This window comes from Clarias gariepinus, chromosome 17 (assembly GCF_024256425.1).
Source record: "Clarias gariepinus isolate MV-2021 ecotype Netherlands chromosome 17, CGAR_prim_01v2, whole genome shotgun sequence".
Lineage (NCBI taxonomy): Eukaryota > Metazoa > Chordata > Actinopteri > Siluriformes > Clariidae > Clarias > Clarias gariepinus.
This window is the reverse complement of record NC_071116.1, coordinates 26,941,120-26,967,207: the sequence shown is the minus strand read 5'-3', so window position 1 is coordinate 26,967,207 and position 26,088 is coordinate 26,941,120. Positions and strand designations below refer to the sequence as shown.

General features: G+C 38.5%; 1 protein-coding gene across 1 annotated transcript in view; it reads left to right on the top strand.

Moving 5' to 3' along the window:
• The first annotated feature begins 529 nt into the window (after nucleotides 1-529).
• Nucleotides 530-26,088, top strand: part of atp8b5b (ATPase phospholipid transporting 8B5b) — a 29,162-nt gene continuing 3,603 nt past the window's right edge. Inside the window, exons 1-24 of the mRNA XM_053476311.1 lie at nucleotides 530-696; nucleotides 5,568-5,649; nucleotides 6,189-6,244; nucleotides 6,347-6,460; nucleotides 8,180-8,278; nucleotides 10,083-10,144; nucleotides 10,947-11,019; nucleotides 11,168-11,238; nucleotides 11,335-11,417; nucleotides 12,213-12,371; nucleotides 13,559-13,647; nucleotides 13,765-13,958; nucleotides 15,070-15,278; nucleotides 15,759-15,802; nucleotides 15,945-16,110; nucleotides 21,594-21,782; nucleotides 22,865-22,980; nucleotides 23,124-23,288; nucleotides 23,673-23,784; nucleotides 24,369-24,474; nucleotides 24,769-24,910; nucleotides 25,111-25,294; nucleotides 25,473-25,696; nucleotides 25,977-26,060. Of these exons, the coding sequence (XP_053332286.1) occupies nucleotides 5,595-5,649; nucleotides 6,189-6,244; nucleotides 6,347-6,460; nucleotides 8,180-8,278; nucleotides 10,083-10,144; nucleotides 10,947-11,019; nucleotides 11,168-11,238; nucleotides 11,335-11,417; nucleotides 12,213-12,371; nucleotides 13,559-13,647; nucleotides 13,765-13,958; nucleotides 15,070-15,278; nucleotides 15,759-15,802; nucleotides 15,945-16,110; nucleotides 21,594-21,782; nucleotides 22,865-22,980; nucleotides 23,124-23,288; nucleotides 23,673-23,784; nucleotides 24,369-24,474; nucleotides 24,769-24,910; nucleotides 25,111-25,294; nucleotides 25,473-25,696; nucleotides 25,977-26,060 (2,796 nt within the window). The 5' untranslated portion in view covers nucleotides 530-696; nucleotides 5,568-5,594. The remainder of the gene's footprint in view (nucleotides 697-5,567; nucleotides 5,650-6,188; nucleotides 6,245-6,346; nucleotides 6,461-8,179; nucleotides 8,279-10,082; nucleotides 10,145-10,946; nucleotides 11,020-11,167; nucleotides 11,239-11,334; nucleotides 11,418-12,212; nucleotides 12,372-13,558; nucleotides 13,648-13,764; nucleotides 13,959-15,069; nucleotides 15,279-15,758; nucleotides 15,803-15,944; nucleotides 16,111-21,593; nucleotides 21,783-22,864; nucleotides 22,981-23,123; nucleotides 23,289-23,672; nucleotides 23,785-24,368; nucleotides 24,475-24,768; nucleotides 24,911-25,110; nucleotides 25,295-25,472; nucleotides 25,697-25,976; nucleotides 26,061-26,088) is intronic.

Sequence of the window (26,088 nt, the reverse complement as noted above, 5' to 3'; positions counted from 1 at the left end):
GTGATGCTCTGGGAAATGTTCTGCTGGTTCAAGGATGGTTCGAGGAACATTCGCAATTCAAAAGTTCAAGGTGTTGCCTAGGACTTCTTCAGACCTGAATCCGATCAGGTGTTTGTTCGATTGTCTGGATGATTAAGTCCCGTTCATAGAGGCCTCACCTTGCAACTTCCAGGACTTGACGGATAGTTTCAGAGGTTTTGTGGAGTCCAGGCCTCAATGGGTTTGGACCCCACACAGTATTAGGCAGGTGAGTATAATGTTATTATGGTTTAATTTACACATGGTTTCAACGTTGGCCTTCTGTATCTGTTCCGCTTCCAGTCAGCCCTGGTCATGATCTCCTCACTCTCTTCATTCTTTTTTCCTGCTTGTTCCTCGCTGCCAGAGTCCAAAGATCACTCTAGTGTTTGCTTTTCTGAGTGAAACAGCCACGCTTTATTACTGCGTTCGGCTTCTCTCTCTCTCTCTCTCTCTCTCTCTTCCCCTGACTCCACCCCACCCGCCATCTCGAATTCCCAGTACACTCCTGACTTCACACCTGCTTGCTTGGTCAAGTGTAGGTGTCCTGTATATGTGTGTGTGTTGCATTGTGGGAGCTGCAGTTCGTCTCCACCCTGCTGTTGCTGTGTGTCATCGGTGTGGATTGGAGTGAGGCGAGGATTCTTCAAGAGCGCGGATGGGACGTTGGTGACTCAGGTACCTGTCTATGGTACCTGTCTATGTCTGTGTGGATTTTGCTGTGTGTTTGAGAATAGTTGTGTGACGGAACTTTTGGAAAGAAACCCTGTTATAAGTCAAACTTTCAATCAGACTCAGACGGGTAAACTACTTTATTAAACTTTAACAGACTGAATATTTCTCTTGTGTTCATATGTAATGCATAAAAATATTACAATGTTCTGAATGTACAGGTGTTTCTAGGCTCTAGTTTGAACGACTTGTCCAGGCGTTTGTATATTTGACTGTGTGTGTATGGAAGAGGTGTGTACGGTGGTGGTGGTGGTGGTGGGGTTCTCTAGGTCGACAATGTCACACATAACTGAATGTCAACGACCTGAAAGGCATTTAAAATGCTAATGACGTTAGATATTAGCTTTATTAACTTTTTCAGGAACTTTGTTGCATTGTCATTAATCTGCCGCTAGATAAACACTTTTATTCGACCACAATGATGCCTTATAAAGTCAGAGAGCTTAAAGAGTATATCGTTTCATATACAGTACAAGTTGTATATACTGAATATACAGACGTTTTATTTCTGTTTTTATAAACTAAACCGTTTCATACGGATGAAGAAGATAAGATAAAATGATGTTATCAAGGTGCGTGTAGGTGGAGAGATGGAAAGACACAGGCCGCAGGTCTAATGTTCAGGGTTATGGCTTACGTGTTACGTGTTATCGCTTTTGTAATTTGCACCGATCTTAAAGGGCTTAATGAGGGCGAGCAGAATCCCGTGATAAAAAAAAAAAAACAGCACACTGTAAGAGCGATGACGTTTATTTTAGAATTCATAATTTAATCATATACACTAATAAAGTGTTTCTTAAGAATAAAATAGGCTTCAGTTAAATAATCTAGAATGACAGAAACGTTTGCAATTTAATCCAAAAATCTAGTATTGCACTAATCCAATTTGGATCGCTTTAATTAAAGGGGATGTTCTGTATTAAACCAGCGTACAGGTAGGTGTAGTAACATGCGGTAGGAGTAGCTTGGTGGTTAAGCTGTTTGGAGCCGCCACTGTTGGACCTTCACCCCCAAGTACTCAAATACTGTACAATTAAACAGTAGCAACCCAACCCCGTGAGTAACTGCCCCAGAATTTACGGATCTATCCCCAGGGTGTGAAGTGTCCCTCTGCGATGTGTCGAATGGCACATGGACCCTTTCGTCTTTCTCCACATGTACAAACCAAAAAAAAATTGAGAAAAAAAAACATTCCCTGCATTTTTTTTTTTTGTTGTTGTTTTAGCGAAGGCCAGGGGTAGCTCTGTGGTTAAGGCATTGGATTACGGTTCGGAAGATCCCAGGTTCAAACCCCACAACCACCAAATTGCCACTGTTGGGCCCTTGAGCAAGGCCCTAAACCCTCAACTGCTCCGATGTGTAATGAGATAAAAATGTAAGTTGCTCTGGATAAGAGCGTCTCCCAAATGCCTAAATGTAAATGTAAACAATCCAATTAGATTTCTCCCTAATATGACCTCATATTAATTAGCCCCTCCCCCAGCTTGTTTTTATTTTCCCAGGCGTATCTCAGCAGTTGCTCATTTGCATAGACACTAAAGCGGCGCATTTGGAGGAGGAGTGAAATAAACATAGTTCTGGGTATAAAAATGTATTATTTAAGGGGTGGAGCATTAACAGAAACACACATTGGAGAAGCTCTGAGCTCTTAGAAATAGTCAAATATGGGATCTTAAAACTGAAACGTCTTAAATGGTAGTGTTTGAAATCAATCTTTTGAATAGTGTTTCTTTGAATTAGCCTCAAGCACCAGAAACACCTAAATTGGGAATTTTCCTGAAAAAGAGAACATTACAATTTAGCATTGTTGAACAAAAAGCCTGCTATTAGCGTTTAGTATAAGCCTGTTAGAGAGCACTGACTTGCTCAAACATCTACACTGGATCATTTTCTTGTCAGTGCAGCTGCAAATCATATATCATATTCATACAGAAGTGAACAGGACATACTGTATATCACTTTAAAATGTGTTGAAACAATGATGTTTTCCATAAATTGTGCTTTCTTGGTTTCCCCACATATCAACATCATCATCTGTAGCACACAGTTCCAGTACTTTGCAAAATCATAAACGTTTTCTATTCGGAAATTAAAGTTTAAAGGTCCCACATTTGAATATTTGTTTAACAAGAGAACGCAAGTCTTAGAGTTAATGCTTAAGCTGAAATATCCTTCAGATAATAAATTGTTTCATAACTCCATCTTTCCACTCCTTTTCCAAATGCAGCATTTCAGTGTCTAGATAAATGAGCCATTTCTAATCCACACCCCTCCAAAGAACAACAGAGCTGAGCAACAATCCAACAAGGGAGGGGCTCTACTTATATGAGGTCACATTAGGAGGGGAATCTACTTCCCTTTGCTTAAAGTTCAGCCAATGCAAAAATGGAAAAAAGACAAAAAAAAAAAGAAGGGATGCTTTTATTTGTCCTTACAGTGAATCGTTTGTAATAGGTGCCTATTAAAGCTGTCATAAAATACAATACAAAAAGTTTAAAGGTTGATAAAATGTTGTATTTTATTAAAGAAAGTAACGAGTCATAGTGAACTTTTTTAGTTCAAACCATCACGGAAACTTTTCCAGAACAAGTACACGTCTGGAAGAGACATTTTGAGCTTGGTCATGTTTAAAACTCCACCTTACAGTTCTAGTAATAATTGACTTTGGATTGATGATGGCTTGAATCGTGGCTTATAGAGTATATTCTTTTAAATGTTTCATTTTACTGGAGAAATAACAAAAAGTCAAGACAGAGAGAGAGAGTTTAATAGTACATCACTGTCTCTTTAACAGCTCTCTCTCTCTCTCTCTCTCTCTCTCTCTGTGATAAGACTTACGGTTATAAACTGTCCTCTTTTTTCTGGTTTATTATTAACCACATGCAGGAACACACACGTTTATTCATCTCACATCATGGTTTCTGTGTTTTATATACGAACACACACAAACCAGTGAAATGCCACTAACTGGGGCAGATATCACTGTTACACTTCAGTTCTGCCCGAGCAGTGACACTAGAATTTCCTTTTTTCTAGTTACATAAAACCTAAAACCTATTTGACTTAGTAACAGCTGTTTTCTTATAAAACTGTACAGATCTGTGTCTAAAACTCCTGATTTTAAGCAATGAGTTTTCACTCCAAATATTGACTGTTTATTGTATTACTCTTTATAGACGTTTCCTTTATGCAAAAATGTTTTTAAAAGCATCTTTTTGCTTATACCATATTTTTGTTTGTGCCCAAGACTTTTGCACAGTACTATAAGTAAAACAGCTGTTAGGTTTTACTGAGCTTGCTGGAGAATATGAGTTCTTCTGGTCTCAGGAGCGTATATTAGGTTTTTTGTTTTCATCTAAAAACTGGTCTGTCTTTTTTTCTTTATAGCCATGCATATATTCTCCTGTAATGTTATTTATTTATTTAATTTTAGGTTATATACGGAAATACTGAATGATTTTGTACATAATTATGCAGACATGATAAACATATATAACAAAATTGGTACAGCATATAATATTCACAGTACTGTACATTTATTCTCTATAGCACCTATCCTATAGTACAGAGTCGTGGGAAACCTGCAGCTTTTCCCAGGAGATTTCGGGCATGAGGTGGGGTACAACTCCAATCCATCGCAGGGCACACACACATACACACCCACTCACACACCACGAGCAGTGTGTTAACAGCAATTAGCCTTAGTCCAAAGCCTGGTTAGAAAAACTGAAACGGCGTACACAATAAAACCTGTGCCAAGTTGTGTGCGGATCAGAAGATCTGCTGTGGCGACCCCTTGGCGGGAACGTCCGAAAGAAAATTTATTCAAATTGCACGTATTAGTAAAGTAGCTCTGCTTAAATCCTTTTGGAAAATGCCCTTTGTCACAGTTTTGGTCTCCCACTGCGCTACAGAATGTTTATGGAGATGACATCATTACCAAGGGCAGTGTGCATGAAGTGTACTGTACATATGCACGAAGGGGAAACCAGCACTAAAGACAAACTACGTTGTACCTTTTGTAGAATGAAAGGGTTAACTTTACCAACATGTGCCACCTACATCAGTTAGTAAAAAAGTTATTAATGCACTACTTTCAGTACAGTCCTCATTTTTTACATTTTTATTCTTCATTTATTTCTAAATTGCACTTATTTATGTGGATTGCTTGCTAGGATAAAACTCAATAATGTTAATTTTATAATGTGGTTTTTTTTTATACAGCATAATAATGATCAGTGATCAGTCAGAAGAACATGTTTTAAAAAATATATATTATTCATATTGTAAGAGGACACAAAACCATGGCATAAAAACTAATACATGCCCCTACAGCAGAACAGAGGCCCAATAACGTCTTTTCTTGTAGCTTGTGTGGATCTAATAACGAACGACTCTCAGCTCAGATGATGTGTAATGAATTTGTTCCCATGTCTACATTTCTTCACATGCCCCGTCCTCACTGACCGACTGATCACACCCAGGATTCAGACTAAACAGTAGTTTGTCAAGTTGAGAAAGACGCCTATACTAAAGACTTTCCCCCTAAAGGTTCTGCTTTACCGACTGCTTCAGTCTCCTGATACTGGAGACTCCTTCCAAAATGTCACCTTTAATATATTTTTTACATTTATTTTGTATATACTTCCATAAAGTGTCCCCTAGACAGGTCAATTTTCAGATGGTTTCTATTTAAATCTACATCAGCATTTACTGTATGTACTGTATATAAGAGTTTTTTGATAATCCTGGGATTTGAACCTACAGCCTTCCTAACAAATGGTCTTTTTTTCCCTTTCATCTCGTCTTCTCTTCAGCATGCTGCTGGATGTGTAAGAAGAAAGATGGGCTCTGTGCTGTCACTGTGTGGTGTGAAGAAAAAAAAAGAAAACGTCCAGGGTATGTCACCATCGGTATCTTCTAACTCATCTTTAAACTCGGTCTGGGTATGAATTTGAGACAAACTGTCTGCTTTAAGTGGAGCAAATTTATTATAGTAAAATAACAAAAAGAAAAAAAAAATCACATATCCTTATATTGGTATAACTTCCGTATTTAAAAGAAAAAAATATATAATAAAACCAGTTTACATCACCAATTTAAAAGAGAATAAAATCTCTGAGCAAAGCTTTTCTAAATGACTTTTAGGCCAAGGTCCGGCGTACTGGAAAAACTTTTTTCCTTAATGGTGTCCAAGCACTAACACTGGGATACGTGCGTTAGTGTAGCAGGAGATTATTTTAAAAAAGGGGAGTTTTATAACCGTGTTCTGTTATTCTGCATGATCAAAGTCCTGGTTTGACTTGAACGCCCCTTATAGAAATGTTTGCCTATGTTTATTCACACTGGATTACACTTAAATAGCTTTTTATTTAGCATTAGTTAGAGATTTTTTTTTCTCTTTCTTTATTTATACTCATGGTGTTTTCTTGTCACAGAGGACCGGCACCTGCGAGCAAACGACAGAGAGTTTAATCTCTCCTTCAAATATGCTGTAAGTAAAGATCACTGCAGAACAGTAATAATATATACGGAGTGTGTGTGTGTGTGTGTGTGTGTGTGTACTCTGTATAAGTGTGTGATTGTGTGTCTGCAGAACAACGCTATCAGAACCTCTAAATACAACGTCTTCACCTTCCTGCCGCTCAATCTGTTCGAGCAGTTCCAGCGTCTGGCCAACGCCTACTTCGTCTTTCTGCTCATCTTACAGGTGAAAAGTCCATTACACTGCAGGATGTGTGTGTGCGTGTGTGTGTGTGTGTGTGTGTGTGTGTGAGAGAGAGAGAGGCTTGCCTTGTGTATAAGGATGATAAGTGCTGAGATTTACACCAGAGATACAGAATGATCAGAAAATGAAAGAAAACTGAATACTTTTACATGTACAGTGTTTAGATCATTGATACGTTGCCATGGTGAAAGTCACTGGACTGGTTTTGTACATGAATTCTTAATATTGTTCTAGTTTAGATTAGCTTTTGTGTCATTAACATTTACATTTTTATTAACATTTTTCATTTACTATTTAAACTTTTTGCTATTAACTATTGCCATATCTGTAAAACTTTTAAAAATAAGTAATATTATATGTAACATTTGTAAATATCTTACATTAATTTTCTTATTGATATTTAATATTTACTCATATTTAAAATTCAATATTCATTATTGCGTAGTTGCAGTGTTTGTTGTGTTGTTGGTGTTTGTAATGTTTTTTTAATGTTTATGTTGTTTGGGGTTTGTAGTGTTTATGATGTTATTTACAGCGTTATAACTTTGTAGTATGTTTACAGCATTTGTGGTGTTTATGGAAAGTTTATGGTGATTATTGCATTTGTTGTGTCTATGGTGTTTTTGTGTTGTTTATAGTGTTGTCTGTGTTTGTTTTGTTGTTTATGGTGTTTGTTTTGCTTACGATGTTTGTTGTGTTGTGTGTAGTGGTTGTTGTGGTGTTTACCATGCTTTGGTGGTGTTTTATGTGATTAGGGTGTTTGTGTTGTTCATGGAAATTATGTTTATGGTGTTTTTGCTTTGTACAGTCTAGTCTGTGTGTTTTTTTATAGTGTTGTGTGTGCTTTGTTGTTCACAGTGTGCTTGTGATTTTAGTGTTTCTTGTCGCAGTTATGGTGTTTTTGTGACTTTTTGTGGTGTTTGTGTTTTTGTGACTTTTTGTGGTGTTTGTGTTTATTGTTTATGGTGTTTATTTTTGTGTTTATGGTGCTTGTGTTGTTGTTCGTGGTGTTTGTTGTGGTGTTTGTGTTTTTGTGACTTTTTGTGGTTTGTGTTATTGTTTATGGTGTTTATTTTTGTGTTTATGGTGCTTATGTTGTTGTTCGTGGTGTTTGATGTGGTGGTTATGGTGTGTTTGTGTTTATTGTTTATGGTGTTTATTTTTGTGTTTATGGTGCTTGTGTTGTTGTTCATGGTGTTTGTGTTTTTGTCACTTTTTGTGGTGTTTGTGTTTATTGTTTATGGTGTTTATTTTTGTGTTTATGGTGCTTGTGTTGTTGTTCATGGTGTTTGTTGTGGTGGTTATGGTGTGTTTGTGTTTATTGTTTATGGTGTTTGTTTTTGTGTTCTTTTTGTGTTTATGGTGCTTGTGTTGTTGTTTGTGGTGTTTGTTGTGGTGTTTGTGTTTTTGTGAATTTTTGTGGTGTTTGTGTTTATTGTTTATGGTGTTTATTTGAGTGTTTATGGTGCTTGTGTTATTGTTCGTGGCGTTTGTTGTGGTGTTTTGCTCTGGTGTTTATGAAGATTCTGTGCTGCAGTCAGAAATGTAATTAAGTAAAAGTACAGATTTCTGCTTTCGAATGTAGTGGAGTAAAAGTGAAAAAAAAAATATCTTTAGATAAAACTACTCAAGTAAAATACACATACATGACACATGTACTTAAGTGAATTCACTCGTTACCTTCCCCCCGTCTGGTTGCAGTTGATCCCGGCGATCTCGTCCCTGTCTTGGTTCACTACGGTGGTTCCGCTGCTCCTGGTGCTGAGCATCACGCTGGCCAAAGACGGATCAGACGACATTGTGAGTCAAGTTCATCTTCCTCCACTGTCTCCTCTCTTCCGCTTTACATCAGTCTGATCTCTGAGATGTGGTCCAGCTCACTTCATTTACCTTCAGTATAGTTTAATGTTTATACAAATATGAGCCTAATGAACTTGACGCAGATCAAATCTGCTTCATTTTAATATATAGTTCTAATTTGGGTAAAACCCACCATGAATTTTACATTGACCACTCAGAAGTCTACTGTCACATCCCTCACACAGGGTTTATCAAAATGAAGCTTTCATTTATGAGCTGTTATGCTAGAATCAAACTAACAAGTTAAAGTGATGCAGTAATCTTCTCTTTCTCCCATTAGGGATCGCCACAGTGGCCATCTAACACTGTGTACCACATCTTCCCTTGTCACGTCAACATTCTGCATGTCCTCCCTCACCACATCCATAAACCTCCTCTTAAACCTTCCTCTTCTTCTCGACTTTGTCCCTGAACCGTCCTGCCTACACTGTCCTTCACATATACTCATTTCTAATTCTGTCCATTTTTGTCACTCCCAAAAGCAAATCGTGACATCTTCAGCTCTGCCACCTCCAGCTCTGCTTCCTGTCTTTTAGCCGCTGGCAACGTCTCCAAACGTCCTGTAACTTTCCCTTTTATTCTTGCTGATACCTTTCTGTCAAAGATCACTCCACTACGTCCCTCCACCATTCTTGTTTCATGTCAACCTGTTTCTTTTTCTCACTGCTGATCCCAATATCATCTGCAAACACCGTATATAGTCCATGGGGACTCTTGTCTAACCTCATCTGTCAACCTGTCCATCACCACTGCAAACAGGAAGGGACCAAGAGCACATCTCTGGTGCACTCCTACCTCCACCTTAAACTAACCGGTCATACTTACAGTACAGTACACCCCACATCTGTAACTCTGTCCTTGTTCATATCTTGCACCACCTTCACATACTTCTCTGTTACTCCTGACTTTCTCGTGTAATACCACAGTTCATCTCTGGGCACCCTGTCATACGCTTTTCTAGATCTACAAACACACAATGCAATTCTTTCTGACCTTCTCTATACTTTTCCATCAGCGTTCTTAAAACAAACATGGCACCTGTGGTGCTCTTTCTTGGTGCTCACAGATTGTCACCTCTCTTCTCAGCCTGGCTCATAACTTCATGGTGTGACACATCAGTTTCATGCCTCTGTAGTTGTTGCAGCTCTGCACATCTCCTTTGCTTGTAAGAATTGGAACTAAAACACTTCCTCTCCACTCATCAAGCATCCTCTCACTTTCTAAGATCCTTTTAAATACTCTAGTAAGCTCCTCCAGTGCCATCTCTCCGAAACACTTCCATGCCTCCCATTGGACTGTCATTTGGACAAACTGCCTTCCCGCTCTCCATCCTCCTCATAGCTGTCCTCAGTTTAACATCTGTTCTTCAACTCATTCCCTTTACCACCTGATTCACTACCTCCATCTCACCCAACCTTCTCTTTCTCTTATTTTCTTCATTTGTCAGTTCTGCAAAATACTCCCTTCACCTTCTCAAAACATTATCTTCACATGCCAGAATGATGATCTAGTAAGTGAAAGCTAAGCTACTGTAGCAAATACCAAAAGTAATAAGCAAACTGGATGATTATTATTTTGTTTGATATCAGTCCTTTTCAGCTTTAGAACATTTAATGGCAGCATCCTGAAAATTGTACTACAGGTCCACTCACAGATAACAGACAATCACACACACACACACACACACACACACACACACACACACACTAATAAAAAACTTTGTCATGTTTTTCTCTATTTACAGAACAGACACAAAAATGATAGACATGTAAACAACCGCAAGGTCGACGTCCTCATCGAAGGACAGTGAGTTACTCCTGCTGCACTTCCACGCGCGCACACACACACACACACACACACACACACACACACACACACAATTAATACACACCAGAGCCAGTAGCAATCCCATTATCTATTTTTTGTTTTGCTGTTGTTGTTTTTTTTATAAATACACAGTACTGTGCAAAAGTCTTAGGCACCACATTAGTACCAGTTTTGTTCTATACAGTATGTTTATCTTGTCTGCATAATTATGTACAAATTTAGTTTAGTATTTTCATATATAACTTATAACATTGATTCATACATATTTTTCATATTTCATACTGATTCTATAATTTGTTAAATTATTTGTTAATGACTTTTGTTAAAAGCACTATACAAACAAAACCGAATTAAATTAAATTTTATTTCAAAGACACAACTGTAACTATAAAATGTGATAAAAAATAAAATTCAAATTTATCCCAACCCAAAATTTTGACTTTAAGGTTTTTAAACATTTGAATTTAATTAAATTCAATCTATGTAAATTTGTGAAATGCTAATTTAATTTCAGACTCTGATTGAAGATAAAACATAATAATATCTAATATCTAATCTTTATTAGATATTAAAAATATCAATATGATACAAAAGGTTATCATAAGAGACATATTTCTTTTACATTTGTTTATTTCATATATTTAGCTATAAAATTGTATAAACTACTACTACTACTACTAATAATAATAATAATAATAAACATATCAATGTTTGGTTGTTGTTGTTTTTTGTTTTTTTTTACTAAGAATTTACCTTATTATTTTTTTTTCTCTAATTCAAGACTGAGGACTGAAAAATGGATGAATGTTCAAGTGGGTGACATCATTAAGCTGGAGAACAACCAGTTTGTCACGGTGAAGACACACACACACACACACACACTCTTTGACACACTTTCCTACTTTTTAGCCACACATTGGCTTTTTAATCTCCTCATTCTCATTCATATCTCTTCCCCATTCTTCATTATTCCCTCTGTCCTCTGTCCCCTGTCCCCTGCAGGCTGATCTCCTGTTACTGTCCAGCAGTGAGCCTCTGAACCTCGTCTACATCGAGACAGCTGAACTGGACGGGTCAGAAATAGTTCACTAATCGTAAAGACTGTGTACAAACTTTAGTATATTTTTATTCAGTCTCTCTCTCTCTCTCTCTCTCTCTCTCTCTCTCAGTGAGACCAATTTAAAGGTGAAACAGGCTCTGACAGTCACAGGAGACATGGGAGATAACATTGACAGCCTGGCAGCTTTTAATGGTGAGTCGTACAGAAAGTCGTCATGGAGACTGTTTACACAGCGTACACGCTCAGGGCTGGAGGGAGACTTGGAAAATGTTTTACTACAAATGTACCGTAAATTTGTTAAATAACGTAATTAAATTATTATATATATATATATATATATATAGTATAAATAGATAATTATATATACTGTATAAATAGATAATTATATAATACTCTTTGGTCTTTGCCCATGAGTGCAGTGAAGAGCTGCCAAAGATTTTAATGTGTGTGTGTTAAAGAAAAAGAGTTTTCATTTAAAAAAAAAACATAATTTTAATTATCCGACATCAGGTAATTTCTACTTATACACGCTGAAGCCAGGGGGCGGAGCCTGGCACCGTATTGATATACTAAAATTATTCTGTTTTAATGCTCCGTTTTATTAATCACAAAAAAACTAAATATTCAGTTCAGCAGCAACAACGTCTTAAATCTCTGATGTAAAATTTAAATGTAGCAAAGTGGACAGATAAAAGATTAGTTGCTTTGTTAGTCCAATGCTGTGCACCACCAATATATCAGGTTACTTTGTGTCTTTACAGTTTCCCCTTAATCGCCGTGTTCACATGGACACTACACCACTTTGTTGTTCAGTGGGTCGTGTATCAGTTGTTTGAGTTAGAATCATTGTGTTTAATGTTAATTTGATGCATTAATTTCTGCCTGTTTTTTTTTAAAGAGCATTAATAAATGTGAAATTCACTGTAAAGTTACTAATGTTCTATGTGTGTGTGTGTGTGTGTGTGTAATAAAACTCTGTTTGTTCAGGTGAAGTGCGCTGTGAGGCTCCCAACAACCGTTTGGATAAGTTTACAGGAACGCTGTCCGTGAAGGGAGAAACGTTCGCTCTGGATAATGAGAGGATCCTGCTCCGAGGCTGCACCTTACGCAACACAGAATGGTGTTTTGGCCTTGTGGTGTTCGGAGGTACACACAGTCAACCATGTCTGTCTGAGAGACCTCATGTCTACACCAAAGGATGTTATAATCAGTAGGAGCAGTATAATTAGCTAATTAGCTAATACCAATGCTATGGTCTAGTGAACAGCCAGAACAATAACCAAGGACGGAAGAATACAGTTATACCTTACGAGGGGTGATCAAGTCAAACCGGGACTTTTGATTGTGCATAATAACAGAACACTGAGAGTAAAAACTCCCTTTAGTCTTATCTTGTTATTTATCGCAGTGTTTCACTAGTGCTTGGACACCTTCAAGGTATGATTTCTCAGTACCCTAGAGCCATGGTGAGACTGCCTCCTTCACATCTGAAACACTGGCCTCTCAGGAACTCCTTTAATGGCCCAAACATGTGGAAATGTCTTGGAGCGAGGTCAGGACTGTACGGGGGACGTGCACAAGTGGTGTTGGTGATGGTTGTGTACAGTTCACACAGACAGAATCGTCTCTTCCACACATTGGCGACAAGTTATCTGTTGGTTTTTGAAGGATCACGCGTTCCACTCTCTGAATGTTTATGAGAAGGCGGGCTCTAAGCTCTGACCGGGATCGTCATTCACGGACGTCTAGCCTTCTTTAACAAAAGTCTTACTGTATCTCTGTACTGTGCTTAAAGTCTTCTGTAAATGTCAATCACTTTCACACCATCATTCACCCAAAATGTTATCGGTTTGACTTGAAAGCTCCTCTTATAATAGATTCTCAAAATAATAAATGTCCATATGGTACATACAGTAGGCATCACTCAAAAATAAGACATAATTACAGTTAGGTTTGTTTTTTTAGATTAACAACTTCCATCAGTAAATGACTACTTTCTGACTATTTTCATTTATAAAAAAAAAAAAACTTAATTTTTTTTTTGCCATACAGTACAGTCTAGAACCTCATTTTATAATTAACTAAAATACTGAAATAACCCAACCCTCCTTATTTAGTAACTCATAAGGTAGAAGTGTAGTTATGAGAGTAAGGAATATATTATAAATCTTGATATGATAAGATTTGCTAGTAGTTTAATAATGATATTGCAGTTTGTTTGTTTGTTTTTTTTGTTTCAGGGCAAAACTCGGAAAATTTAACCTTAAAAGTTTTGTTGTAAAGGTTCTCAGACTGTAAAGTGCTTTGTTAAGATGATTTCTGAACCCCACCAGGTCCTGACACCAAGCTGATGCAGAACTCTGGAAAATCGATGTTCAAGCGGACGAGCATCGATCACCTGATGAACGTCTTGGTCCTGTTTGTGAGTGAAAAAAAAATCATAAACTTGCAAATTTATATGTTGAAAGTTTTTTTTTTTTATCTAAATATTCTGCTAACATGAAGGATGTTTAGTATGAGCTGTCCTTCTATCCCTTAGATTTTTGGTTTCTTGGGGTTCATGTGCACCGTTTTGGCTATCGGGAACTCGATCTGGGAGCATCAGGAGGGCACGACCTTTATAGCCTTCCTCCCTCGGCAGGACGGCGCTGACGCCAACTTGTCCAGTTTCTTGACCTTCTGGTCCTACGTTATCATCCTCAACACAGTGGTGCCCATTTCACTCTACGTAAGGTAGAGACCCGATACCCATATTATACTCGTATTATCCTGATGCTTGAATTTAAATCCAGTTCAAATAAACGCAGACGGTTAGATGGTTATCCTTTCAAATAATTGACATTTTTGCAGGACTACCGTTAGTACCTGTCGTTGATGGTTACAGAGTTTGTAGAAATAGTTAAAAGGTTAAAGCTAAAAATGATCTGATGAGCTTTAATGTAATCAGTGATGTTATTATTTCAGGTTGAAGCCCACGTAATAAATCACATTCTGTAAGGTTGAGTATTTACACTAAGTTGTACTTTATACACTCTTTGTTTAAAGTAGATTATTAAACCCGACATATGACTGTTTATGACATCACTTTTATTTAACATTTTGATTTAAGTGGCTATCTCTCTCAGTTCAGATATTTTACACATCCTCACCCCGGACTGCTGTGGGTATATTTGCCCCCTGGTAGAAAAAAGTGCTGTATTTGTCTGAAAAAGCACTGGCTGCATACAGACATACAGTACTGTACTGTACTGTACGGACAGACATACAGATATACTGACATACACACAGGGTCCGGTTTCAGTTCCCGCCTCGTGTCTGTGTGCATGAAGTTTGTATGTTCTCCCCGTGCTTGGTGGGTTTCCTCTGGGTACACTGGTTTCCTCCCACAGCCCAAAGACATGCTAATTTGTTTTCCTAAATTCCCCGTAGTGCAAAATTTAGTGTTTGAGTCCCTATCTCCTGGGATAGGCTCCAGGCCCCCTGCGACCCTGTATACAGGATGGAGTTGTATAGATGAGTGAGTGAGTGAGTGAGTGTTATACAGTGAAGTGAATAATTTCCATATATACTTCTGAGAATTATTATATATTTTTTTACCTATCATTTTAGCTGCTATGCCTTTTTCAGACTTTTGTGGGCATCACCAAAAAGAGTGCACAATAGGTGTTGCACTTAACAACCACACATACACGAAAAAAATAAAATAAATAAATAAATAAACCAGAAAAAATGGGCTACACTGTGACATTGTATGATATCCGTTATAGAAGGACTTTTTTATCATACTTTTTAACATATTATTATATTTTGGTTCTTTTATACCCTTTGATTTCTCCTTACACAGCGTGGAGATCCTTCGCCTCGGAAACAGCTACTACATTGACTGGGACAGGAAGATGTACTATGCTAAAAGCGATACTCCAGCCCAGGCCAGAACCACAACACTAAATGAAGAGCTGGGGCAAATCAAATACATTTTCTCTGACAAGACGGGGACCTTAACCCAGAACATCATGACCTTCAATCGGTGCTCCATCAACGGGAAGTCATACGGTGAGACCATGAGATTGTTCCACTTTGCATTAGCATGATTACAGTCTTTTTAAGGTACATTATATTATATATATAATTTCTGGTATTATTATTATTATTATTATTATTAATAAAGGATATAAGTCTACTATTTTCAAGGGACACTGGTGAAATACACTCACTCTCACTCTTAGTCTATACCGCTTTATCCTGTTTACGGGGTCACGGGGAAGCCTATCCCAGGAGATTTACGGCATGAGGCGGAGTACGTCCTGGACGGGGAGCAAATCCATCGCCAGGGTACATATACATACACTCAATTTTGCAGACCCGAGGCAGGAATCGAACACTGGAGGTGCAAGGCAACCGTAATAACCACTAACCACTAACCCATGTGCCGCTTAGGGCCAAATACAGAATCATAGAAAGTACACATATACTGGTACCTAGCCACATTATAGCATTTATAGTTTAGATAAACTGCAATTTTTTTTCCTCCAGGTGAAGTTGTGGATTTTGCTGGACAGAGGGTAGAGATCACGGAGGTCGGTCACAAATTAAATTTATTTGTAATCGTGCTTATGTCTGTATCATAGTTGTATCTGCTTCTCAATTTCTCAGCATTTCTGATAATCAGCGCAAGACAAGAAAACAACTTACCTTCCACTCTCTATCTCTCCCACGCAGAAAACAGAGACAGTGGACTTCTTATGGAACCCACTAGCCGACCCAAAGTTCTCTTTCCATGACCATGCCCTTGTGGAGGCTGTGAAGCTCGGAACTCCTGAGGTTCAGGCCTTCTTCAGGTTACTGGCACTGTGTCACACTGTCATGCCAGAGGAGAAGACTGAAGGTAAAAAAATGCTATCTAGGACAAGAAACTGTGTCAAGGATTATAGTTAATTCCCTTTTATTTTGACACTCTTTGATTAACTTGCTTAAACTATCTAGTACAAATGGGTAAACGTATGTACAGTACTTTCGGGAAGGTGTTTTTTATTGTATTTTTTTTTTAAATGACTTTGTGGTAAACCTATTTCCCGGAGTTTTTACTAAAAACAAGGCTAACAACTAAATAAACTAACACCCCCCCCCCCCCCCCCCCCAAAAAAAAAAAAAAAAAAAACTATAATACTATTTTCTTCACATGCGCTAGTACATTTCTAAGAAAGAGCTGGGTTTGATTTGTACGTAGCAAGAGCAGGCTAGTTTTAGCATTTTATCTAGCTAAATAGAAAAACTAAATAGAAAAACAAAACTAATTAATTAAGAACATCAACATTTATCTGAAATGTGTTGTTACATATTTTTTTAATTATTATTTATAATCTCCACTTATACTGTAGCATTGCCAGCTAACTGAACTTTTATGTGTTGTGCCATATTGAAACAGAAACCCTGTACACAACTATGACCAAACTATGCCTTTTAAAAGTGTAAATACTACCAAAGTGAATGTGGGGATAAAAAACAAACAAACAATAACACAATAGTAAACACTCTAAGTGCCACAATGTCACATGCAGTTATATTACTGGAAGATTTTTACTAGCTAGCTAGCATGTAGCTAAGTGATTACTACAGTACTACTACTACTACTACTACTACTACTAATAAATAAAAAATTTTTTTACCAACGTTTCCCTAAGATGTATTGGTAAATGACCACGGGGGAAGACTTAGCTTGACTATAATTACAGTTTACAGGCTATAATTACGGACAACCAGGTCTGGATTGCTTGCATAATAGTTATGTAATACAGATGTATGAAATATAACCATATGTAAAATTAGCATTAGCCATAATTCAATTCAATTCAATTTTATTTGTATAGCGCTTTTAGCAATTTTCATTGCCGCAAAGCAGCTTTACATAGTCAAAAGAATTATTTAGGTTTGTATGAAATGTGAATTTGTATGAATCAAAATGGTCAGTTTGTCCCTGGTGAGCAAGCCGAGGGCGACAGTGGCAAGGAAAAACTCCCTGAGATGGTAAGAGGAAGAAACCTTGAGAGGAACCAGACTCAACAGGGAACCCATCCTCATTTGGGTGAAACAAAAAGCAGTAAATGATCTGCATTTATACAGTGTGTAGGGTGGGAGGCAGTTCAGCTATAATAGCTGATGTTAATTGATGTTAATATGGAGTCCAGGTAGTTATTGAAGACCCAGGTAGACTTGTAAGAAGTTCCAGTCATGAACTATCGAACTGTCAAGTCCCCAGAGAAACAGTTGCCAACACCAGTCAAGGCCAGAACCATTTTCTAGGTAGAGAGAATCATTCCCAGACACCAGACGCATCCCAGAGAGACACACGGGGCATCCATGTGACGAGATCTTCAGCCAGAAGCGGGGCACCAGGATGGGTCAGACAGGTCCGGAGGGCAGAGGGAGTCTGGATCACTGGCAGCTCAGGAACGACATGTGTAGCTCGACAGAGAGAGAGAGAAAGAGTGAAAGGGGGGGACAGGAGGAGAGAGGAAAAAGAAAGAGGGGGGGAAAGAGAAGAAGAGGAGAGATGGCAGTTAGGTATGGTCACAGTCACACAATGTATAATGTGAATGTATATTAACTGTAGCGTGCAAGCAGAGACTCCGGCAGGACTAACTATGACAGCATAACTAAAAGGGAGAGCCAGAAGGAAACACAAACATGAGGGCTTCCTGACATGTAAAGCAAACAATCACCTCACCGTCAGCAAACCTGAGTGATTAATGAGAGTGAGGAAGACAGCATCCAAACATACCAGTTCACCATAATACTCTACGTCCATGAGTCCCCCAGATCTGCTCCTTTACCTATGGCAAATCTATTTATAAAAATGCTCGGCTAAATAAATAGGTTTTTAGCCTGGACTTAAACACTGAGACTGTGTCTGAGTCCCGAACACTATTTGGAAGACTATTCCATAACTTTGGGGCTTTGTAAGAAAAAGCTCTGCCCCCAGCTGTATTTTTCATAATACGCGGTACTGACAAGCAGCCTGCATCCTTTGATCGAAGTAGGCGTGGCGGATCGTAAGACACTAGCAGTTCGCTCAGGTACTGCGGCGCGAGACCATTTAATGCTTTATATGTCAAGAGTAGTATTTTAAAATCAATGCGAAATTTCACAGGGAGCCAATGGAGTGAAGATAAGATAGGGGTGATGTGCTCATATCTTCTGGTTCTGGTGAGGACTCTCGCTGCTGCATTCTGGACTAGCTGAAGCTTATTTATGCATCTAGCTGAACAACCAGACAGTAAGGCATTACAATAGTCCAACCTAGAGGTGATAAAAGCATGAACTAGTTTTTCTGCGTCGTTTAGCGACAATAAATTTCTTATTCTGGCAATATTTCTGAGGTGAAAGAATGCTATCCTGGTAATATTATCTACATGTGCTTCAAATGAAAGGCTGGAATCAATAATCACACCAAGGTCTTTCACTCTTGCATTTGATGGAACAGAAAGGCCATCTAAAGTTACGGTATGATCTAAAATTTTACTCCTAGCTGTATGCGGTCCTATGACTAGAACTTCTGTCTTATCCGGATTTAGCAGAAGGAAGTTAGTTAGCATCCAATTTCTTATGTCCTGCACACATTGCTCAATTTTAGTAAGCTGTTTTTTCTCATCAGGTTTTGCTGAGACATATAACTGTGTATCATCAGCATAACAATGAAAACTAATACCATGCTTACGGATTATGTTGCCCAGAGGAAGCATGTAAAGGGAAAAAAGCAGTGGACCTAAAACTGAACCCTGCGGAACGCCAAACTCCACTAGAGAACATGCAGAATAATCACCATTTAAGTCTACATACTGATAACGATGGGTCAGATAGGATCTGAGCCAGGAGAGGGCTGTACCCTTAATTCCCACTACATTTTCTAATCTGTGAAGAAGAATAGCGTGATCAACAGTGTCAAAAGCTGCACTGAGGTCAAGTAGTACAAGCATAGTTACACAACCCTGATCAGAGGCCCAAAGAATGTCATTTACTACTTTAACGAGCGCTGTCTCTGTACTGTGATGAGGCCTAAATCCTGACTGATACAGTTCATGTATGCCATTCCTATGTATATATGAGCATAGCTGCTCCGCTACTATCTTTTCCAGGATCTTAGAGATAAAGGGGAGGTTTGATATTGGTCTGTAACTGGACAGCTGACAGGGGTCGAGGTCAGGTTTCTTAATTATTGGTTTGATAACTGCTAATTTAAAAGATTTTGGAACATATCCAATGCTGAGTGAAGAATTAATTATTCTCAACAGGGGTTCTATTATTGCTGGTACTATCTGTTTAAGAAAATGTGTCGGTACAGGATCTAATATACAGGTTGATGAATTTGAAGAAGAGATGAGTGAAATTAGTTCATTCTCTTCAAGGGGAGTAAAGTATTCTAGGTTCTGGTCTGACATGGCTAGATTAACATCTGCATCAATTACATTGTTCGGTTTCAAAACCTCAATTTTATGCCTAATATTTACAATTTTATTATTAAAAAAGTTCATGAAGTCCTCACTATTGCATGATGTTGTTGTGGAGATTTCTGCAGTGGTCTTATTTCTGGTTAATTTGGCTACAGCATTAAATAAGAATCTAGGATTATTTTTATTTTCTTCTATAAGAGTGGAGAGATATGTTGATCTAGCTACACTAAGAGCTTTTCTATAGTTCAGGATGCTCTCCTTCCATGCTATTTGAAATACTAGTAATTTAGTTTGACGCCATTTACGTTCTAATTTCCGAGCGGTCTGTTTTAAAGTGCGCGTGTGATCGTTATACCAGGGAGCAAGTTTTTTATCTCTAATAATTTTTCTTTTAACTGGAGCTACATTATCTAAGGTATAGCGAAATGTCGACTCTAAATATTCAGTCGCCTGATCGAGTTCTGTGGGGTCAGACGGTGATCTAATCGAAGTTGGGAACTCTGGGAGATTACTGATAAAACTCTGTTTGGTAGTTGATGTGAATGTACGTTTCATACGGTAGCGCGGCGCTGTGTGTACATTATTATTGTGACACACTTGCAATGAGACAAGATAGTGATCTGAGATAACTTCAGATAGTGGTATTGTGAATAAATTTCTTATACTTAATCCAAATAATATTATTAAATCTAAAGTGTGACCTGCTTTATGAGTGGGTCCTACTACACACTGATTTACTCCTACCGAGTCCAGTATAGACATAAATGCAGTTCTCAGAGGGTCTTCTGGGTTTTCAAAATGAATATTAAAATCTCCAGCAATTAACACTTTGTCTACAGAAATGACTAGGTTTGAGAGGAAATCTGCAAATTCACTAAGAAATTCCGAGTACGGCCCTGGAGGTCTGTAAATGACAATTAGCGGGATCGACTGAGCTGACTTAATATAGTTAAATACACTTATGTTACTATAAAGAATTTCAAATGAATTAAATTTGTGTCCGTGTTTTTGTACAATAGTCAAATTATCATTGTGAATAACTGCGACGCCTCCTCCTCTACCAGTTAACCGAGGCTGGTGTATGTAGCTGTATCCAGGAGGACTAGCTTCATTTAGAGCTACATACTCGTCCTGTTTAATCCAGGTTTCTGTTAAACAGAGTATATCAAACTCCTGATCTGTGATAATTTCATTAACTATAACTGCTTTAGATGCGAGAGATCTAATATTTAACAGTCCTAGCTTCAGATCAGAGGTGCCGGCTGCGCATTCAGTCTGATCCAAGTTTGTGGTCTTTATGCTAATTAAATTACTAAAACAGACTTTCTGAGTCTTTCTAAATTTGTTTTTAGCTCGGGGAACAGACACAGTCTCAATAGAGTGAACCCTGAGAAAGACAGAACATTATGTTTCCTGGACAATGTGATATGTAGTCCTGGAAAAATCAGTACAGGTGAAAACAAAAAGTTTGTGCACAGCTCAGCTAGTCATGCACTTAACCCTTAAAACATTGGTTTTGCTATATTGAGAAATGTCGCATCACTGTGGTCATTAATAACACTATAGTGCAAAATGAATATAAATTTAAGTAAAAAAAAACACGATAAACATTTGGTTAGATACTATGTTTGTTTGTTTTTTTGTCTGGCTTAAGTTCCCAATTAAGTTAGCTTGCTAGCTAGCATGTGCACTAGTTATGTCTTTATACAGGAAATTTAAAAGCAGAATGACTGTAAATCTGCATTTAACTTAGATGTTTTGATAAATTGCAAAGAAAAAGCTTACTTTGAATAAAATTACACCTAGCATCAACGGCTAACTACAAGAAGCGAAGCATAAAGTTGTATGTAAAAGATTGTAGTGTTTGTGAATTATGTGCGCGTAAAGAGGTGATTTTTCTGTATTTTTTTTTCCTCCCAAGGTCAGCTTTACTACCAGGCTCAGTCTCCTGATGAAGGAGCTCTGGTGACTGCTGCGAGGAACTTTGGCTACGTGTTTCGCACTCGCACCCCTGAAACCATCTCAGTGGTGGAGATGGGGATCAACACCACGTACCAGCTGCTGGCCGTGTTGGACTTCAACAACGTCCGCAAGAGGATGTCTGTAATCGGTGAGGAAAGGATTACTGTACGTTATTTACAGCAGGTGCGGGATGCTACTGTACCTGCATTAGCATGTGTCTTTTACCAAACTGCTGACTCATGTTTATCTGAAGGAAGAAAGAACAGATACTAAAGAGACTGTATTTCTGATGTTTATTAAATGATAAAATTTAAGACATTTTCAACATAAGTTATGTGATAATGTTTGCAATTTGATAAACCAAGTGCAATTACCTTTTTTTTTTTCTTTGGCTTGTTGTACTGATTAGCATGCAATGCAGGTTTTATTTACACAATATAACACACTTCAGCTACACTACCTGTAGAGATGAGAAATCTATTTTTTTTTTCTTCAAAAAATCTGCACCATCGACGTTGAAACCTGTTTCAATTTGTAATTCAAATTTTATTTGTCACAAACACAATCGTATACAGTATGATATGCAACTAAATGCTTATACAGTGGTACCTCGGCATATAAACGCCCCGCATCATGAATTTCCACCTTAAGAACTGAAATTTTGCATATACAGTAATATACAGTAGAGCACATACAGTAAATCCTTTCACCATACATGCGAACGAACCGAGCTGAATCGAACCCTGCTAGAGCCGTTCGAAACTTGTTTGTGTTAGTGGAAACCCAAATGAAGCAGGTTTACGTATTTTTCTTTTTTTTGCATTTTGTGCAAAATTTAGTAAAGACATAGCACCATGAGTCACAAGAAAGTTACCAAGGATGGTAGCAAGACGGTAGCAATATTTTACTCTATTTACATGTCTTGTCTAAATGTTCTGATTGTTTTTATGCGCAAAAATGTGATTATATTGTTGGAAATAGGTAATTTTTGTAATGTTTTGGGTGGCCGTACAACAGATTGTATTTATATTATTTTCTATGGGAAAATGCTTTTTGCAATCCACGATTTTGTCTTAAATTTTTGTCTTAAGAATGGATTACATACGGATGCTGAGGTATCACTGTGTGACCTGTATGACGTACAGTACATACTGTATGACCTAAAAATGGAAAGATAAGATAAAATAGGAAGATAGAAAGATTCTACTGCATGTGTGTGTGTGTGTGTAGTGAAAAGTCCAAGCGGAAGGCTCACTCTGTACTGTAAGGGGGCGGATACCATCATCTATGAGAGACTTCATCCGTCCTGCTCCAAACTAATGGATGCCACGACGCAGCACCTCAATGTGAGTGAGTGTGTGAACAAGTTAGGGTGTCAGAGTGTGTGTATGCAATATCCCCTTAAGCTAAAACTTAAAATCACTCAGTCACTCATTTTCACAGTCACCCATGTGTGCGTGTGTGTGTCTGCTTGCATATGTGTGTGTAGGAGTATGCCGGTGAAGGTTTGCGTACTCTGGTGCTAGCCTATAAGGACTTGGATGAAACTGAATTTGCCGTTTGGAGAAAGCGCCACCACGAGGCCAGCACTGCACTGGAGGACCGCGAGGAGAAACTGGATGCTATATATGAGGAGATTGAGAAGGACCTGATGGTATTTTTTTATTTAAGTGTTTCTGTAATGTGATTTTGTCTTTATATAAAATGTCATTTGCCATGTTAAGAAGTTTTATGAGGTCACACCAGACACCAAGGCCACGCCTCCTTCACTGTAACTGATGAACAAATAGGCTACACTTAGTTTTTTAGCTGTGACAGAGGAAAAGACCACACCTTCTTATAGAATTATTATCTATACTGTCTCATAGATTGTTTGAGGTCTTACGAAATAAATATATTTTGTTATGTTAGTATTTTGTTTACAATGCATTACCAAATTGCAGTGTACACACACTGCAATTTGGTAATGCATTGTAAACAAAATACCAACATAACAAAAAATATATGTTTGTGTGTGTGTCTGTGTGTGTGTGTGTAGTTGATCGGGGCGACTGCAGTGGAGGATAAACTGCAGGATGGAGTTCCTCAGACCATCGAGCAGCTCTCTAAAGCTGACATCAAGATCTGGGTGCTAACAGGAGACAAGCAGGGTCAGACTCTTTACTAGTGCTGCACCTCCACCGCCAAACACTCATACAATCTCACACTATAGACACCAGGTACACTTGACCCCAAAGTCGGAAACCCAGATCCCGCACCAAGTGACATCTTCCCCTTCTATCAATCACTTGAAAAAAACACTTTGTGGCAGGAGTTTTAAAAATGATAAGTGGATCTTTTCAAGAGCCAAAAATAAAGCTTCTTTAAAGACAATCTCCACCAACTCATCCATCATTTGGAGAAGGGTGTCACCTTAGATGGGGGGCATGTAGAAAAGGACTAAGCTCACAACCAACATTCATTTTCATTACATTATTTATTTTTTACAATAATTAGGTAAATTTGATAAAAAGGAGGTCACAGAGATTAAAAACAGTCTGAGCGTACGTATGCCCCAGTACGAGGCGTAAAATGCGGCTTTAATTTCATTTCTGTCTATTATATCTGCATTTTTATATTAACTTTTTCAGTAAAAAGTAGACTTTCAGAGCCAATGAGCTTTGAGGTAAGTGTGTCATGATTTCCAAAAGCTTTGTGCAAAATGAAGTTGCATTTCATCTGTGATGTCATGCAGAGACGGCAGAGAACATCGGATACTCCTGCAACATGTTGCGTGAGGAGATGAATGAGGTGTTCGTCATCGCAGCTAACACGCTCGAGGAGGTGCGGGAGGAGCTAGTGTGAGTCCCTCTGCTTCAATATTTTTTTTAAATCACAACCTATTAATAAGGGATTAAACACGTCAGGATGTTCAGCTATAGGAAAATAATGAATGAAGATGTGGTGTCGTGATCTTGGAGGAAAAAATCTTCATGATGTTGTTTTTTTATCCTTTTGTAGTTACAATTGATTTTATGATGCATTTATGATTGAAACACATCAAATGTACAGTACACATAATCTGCTTCTTGTGGTTATGTTTAAACATCCCCTGAGTTCAAATACTCACTATGATGATCTCATGAAATGTTAAGGAATGCCAGGAAAAAGATGTCTCCGGGTTCCCCAGATGAGGCGTCCTACCTGAAGACTGGGATTATGGGTAAAAAGAGTCAGGTGGTGCTGGATGAGAAGGTGGACGGAGAGTACGGTCTTGTCATAAATGGACACAGCCTGGTGAGTGTTTTGGTCGATGATGATGGGGGGAGGTCAAAAATAAATGTATTTACTGAATAATGGTTAATGTGAATTGAAACCTAATAATCTATTATTAGAAATTAACCACACTGTATATCATGTCTTTTATCTTTTTGTAAATGAAATAAATTGTTGCATGTGAAGTGATGAAGTGATGTACAGTATTCGTCTCTCTGCAGGCGTTTGGTTTGCAGAAGGACCTGCAGGTGGAGCTGTTGCGCACGGCGTGTATGTGTCAGGCAGTGATCTGCTGCAGGGTCACCCCACTGCAGAAAGCTCAGGTGGTGGAACTGGTCAAGAAGCACAAGAAGGCCGTGACCCTGGCCATCGGAGACGGAGCCAACGACGTCAGCATGATCAAAGGTGGGTGGAGCCTCGTGTTGTGTCAGAAAGAGATGGAGAGATTTAATTAATCAAAAAAGAGTCATCTCATCACTCTGTCTCACTTTCTGGATCCCTCTCTCTCTCTCTCTCTCTCTCTCTCTCTCTCTTTCTCTCTGTCTGTCTCTCACTCTCCCTGTCCTCTCTTCCTCTGGGACAGCGGCTCATATCGGCGTGGGGATCAGTGGGCAGGAGGGCATGCAGGCAGTTCTGTCCAGTGATTTCTCTTTTGCTCAGTTCCGGTACCTGCAGCGCCTCCTGCTGGTCCATGGACGCTGGTCGTATCTGCGAATGTGCAAGTTTCTGCGCTACTTCTTTTACAAGAACTTCAGCTTCACCTTCGTGCACTTCTGGTACGCCTTCTTCTGCGGCTTTTCTGCCCAGGTGAGTCGTCTGTCAGGATATTTGTTCCTTTGTCTGTCTGTCTGTCTAGTTTAGTTTTGTTTTCTGTCTACTTTCCTGTCTCTGGATTAATTCAGCTGTCTGTCTAGTCATCTTGTTTTCTACGTATCTGTCCAATCATCTGTCTGTCTATCTGTCTGATGAAAAGCGTTCAGTGTATGGCTGTGTGTAAGATAGTGTCGTGTTCTTGTTTATTAAAACACTCTTATTCCAGAGTGAATTTTTGTTCGGTTGTTGCTTGATGTGTGTCTTCTTCAACCAGACGGTGTATGATGAGTGGTTTATTACACTTTATAACCTGGTGTACACAGCCTTACCCGTCATCGGCATGAGCCTCTTCGATCAGGTGCGTCCACCAGCTGTCTTCTTTATTT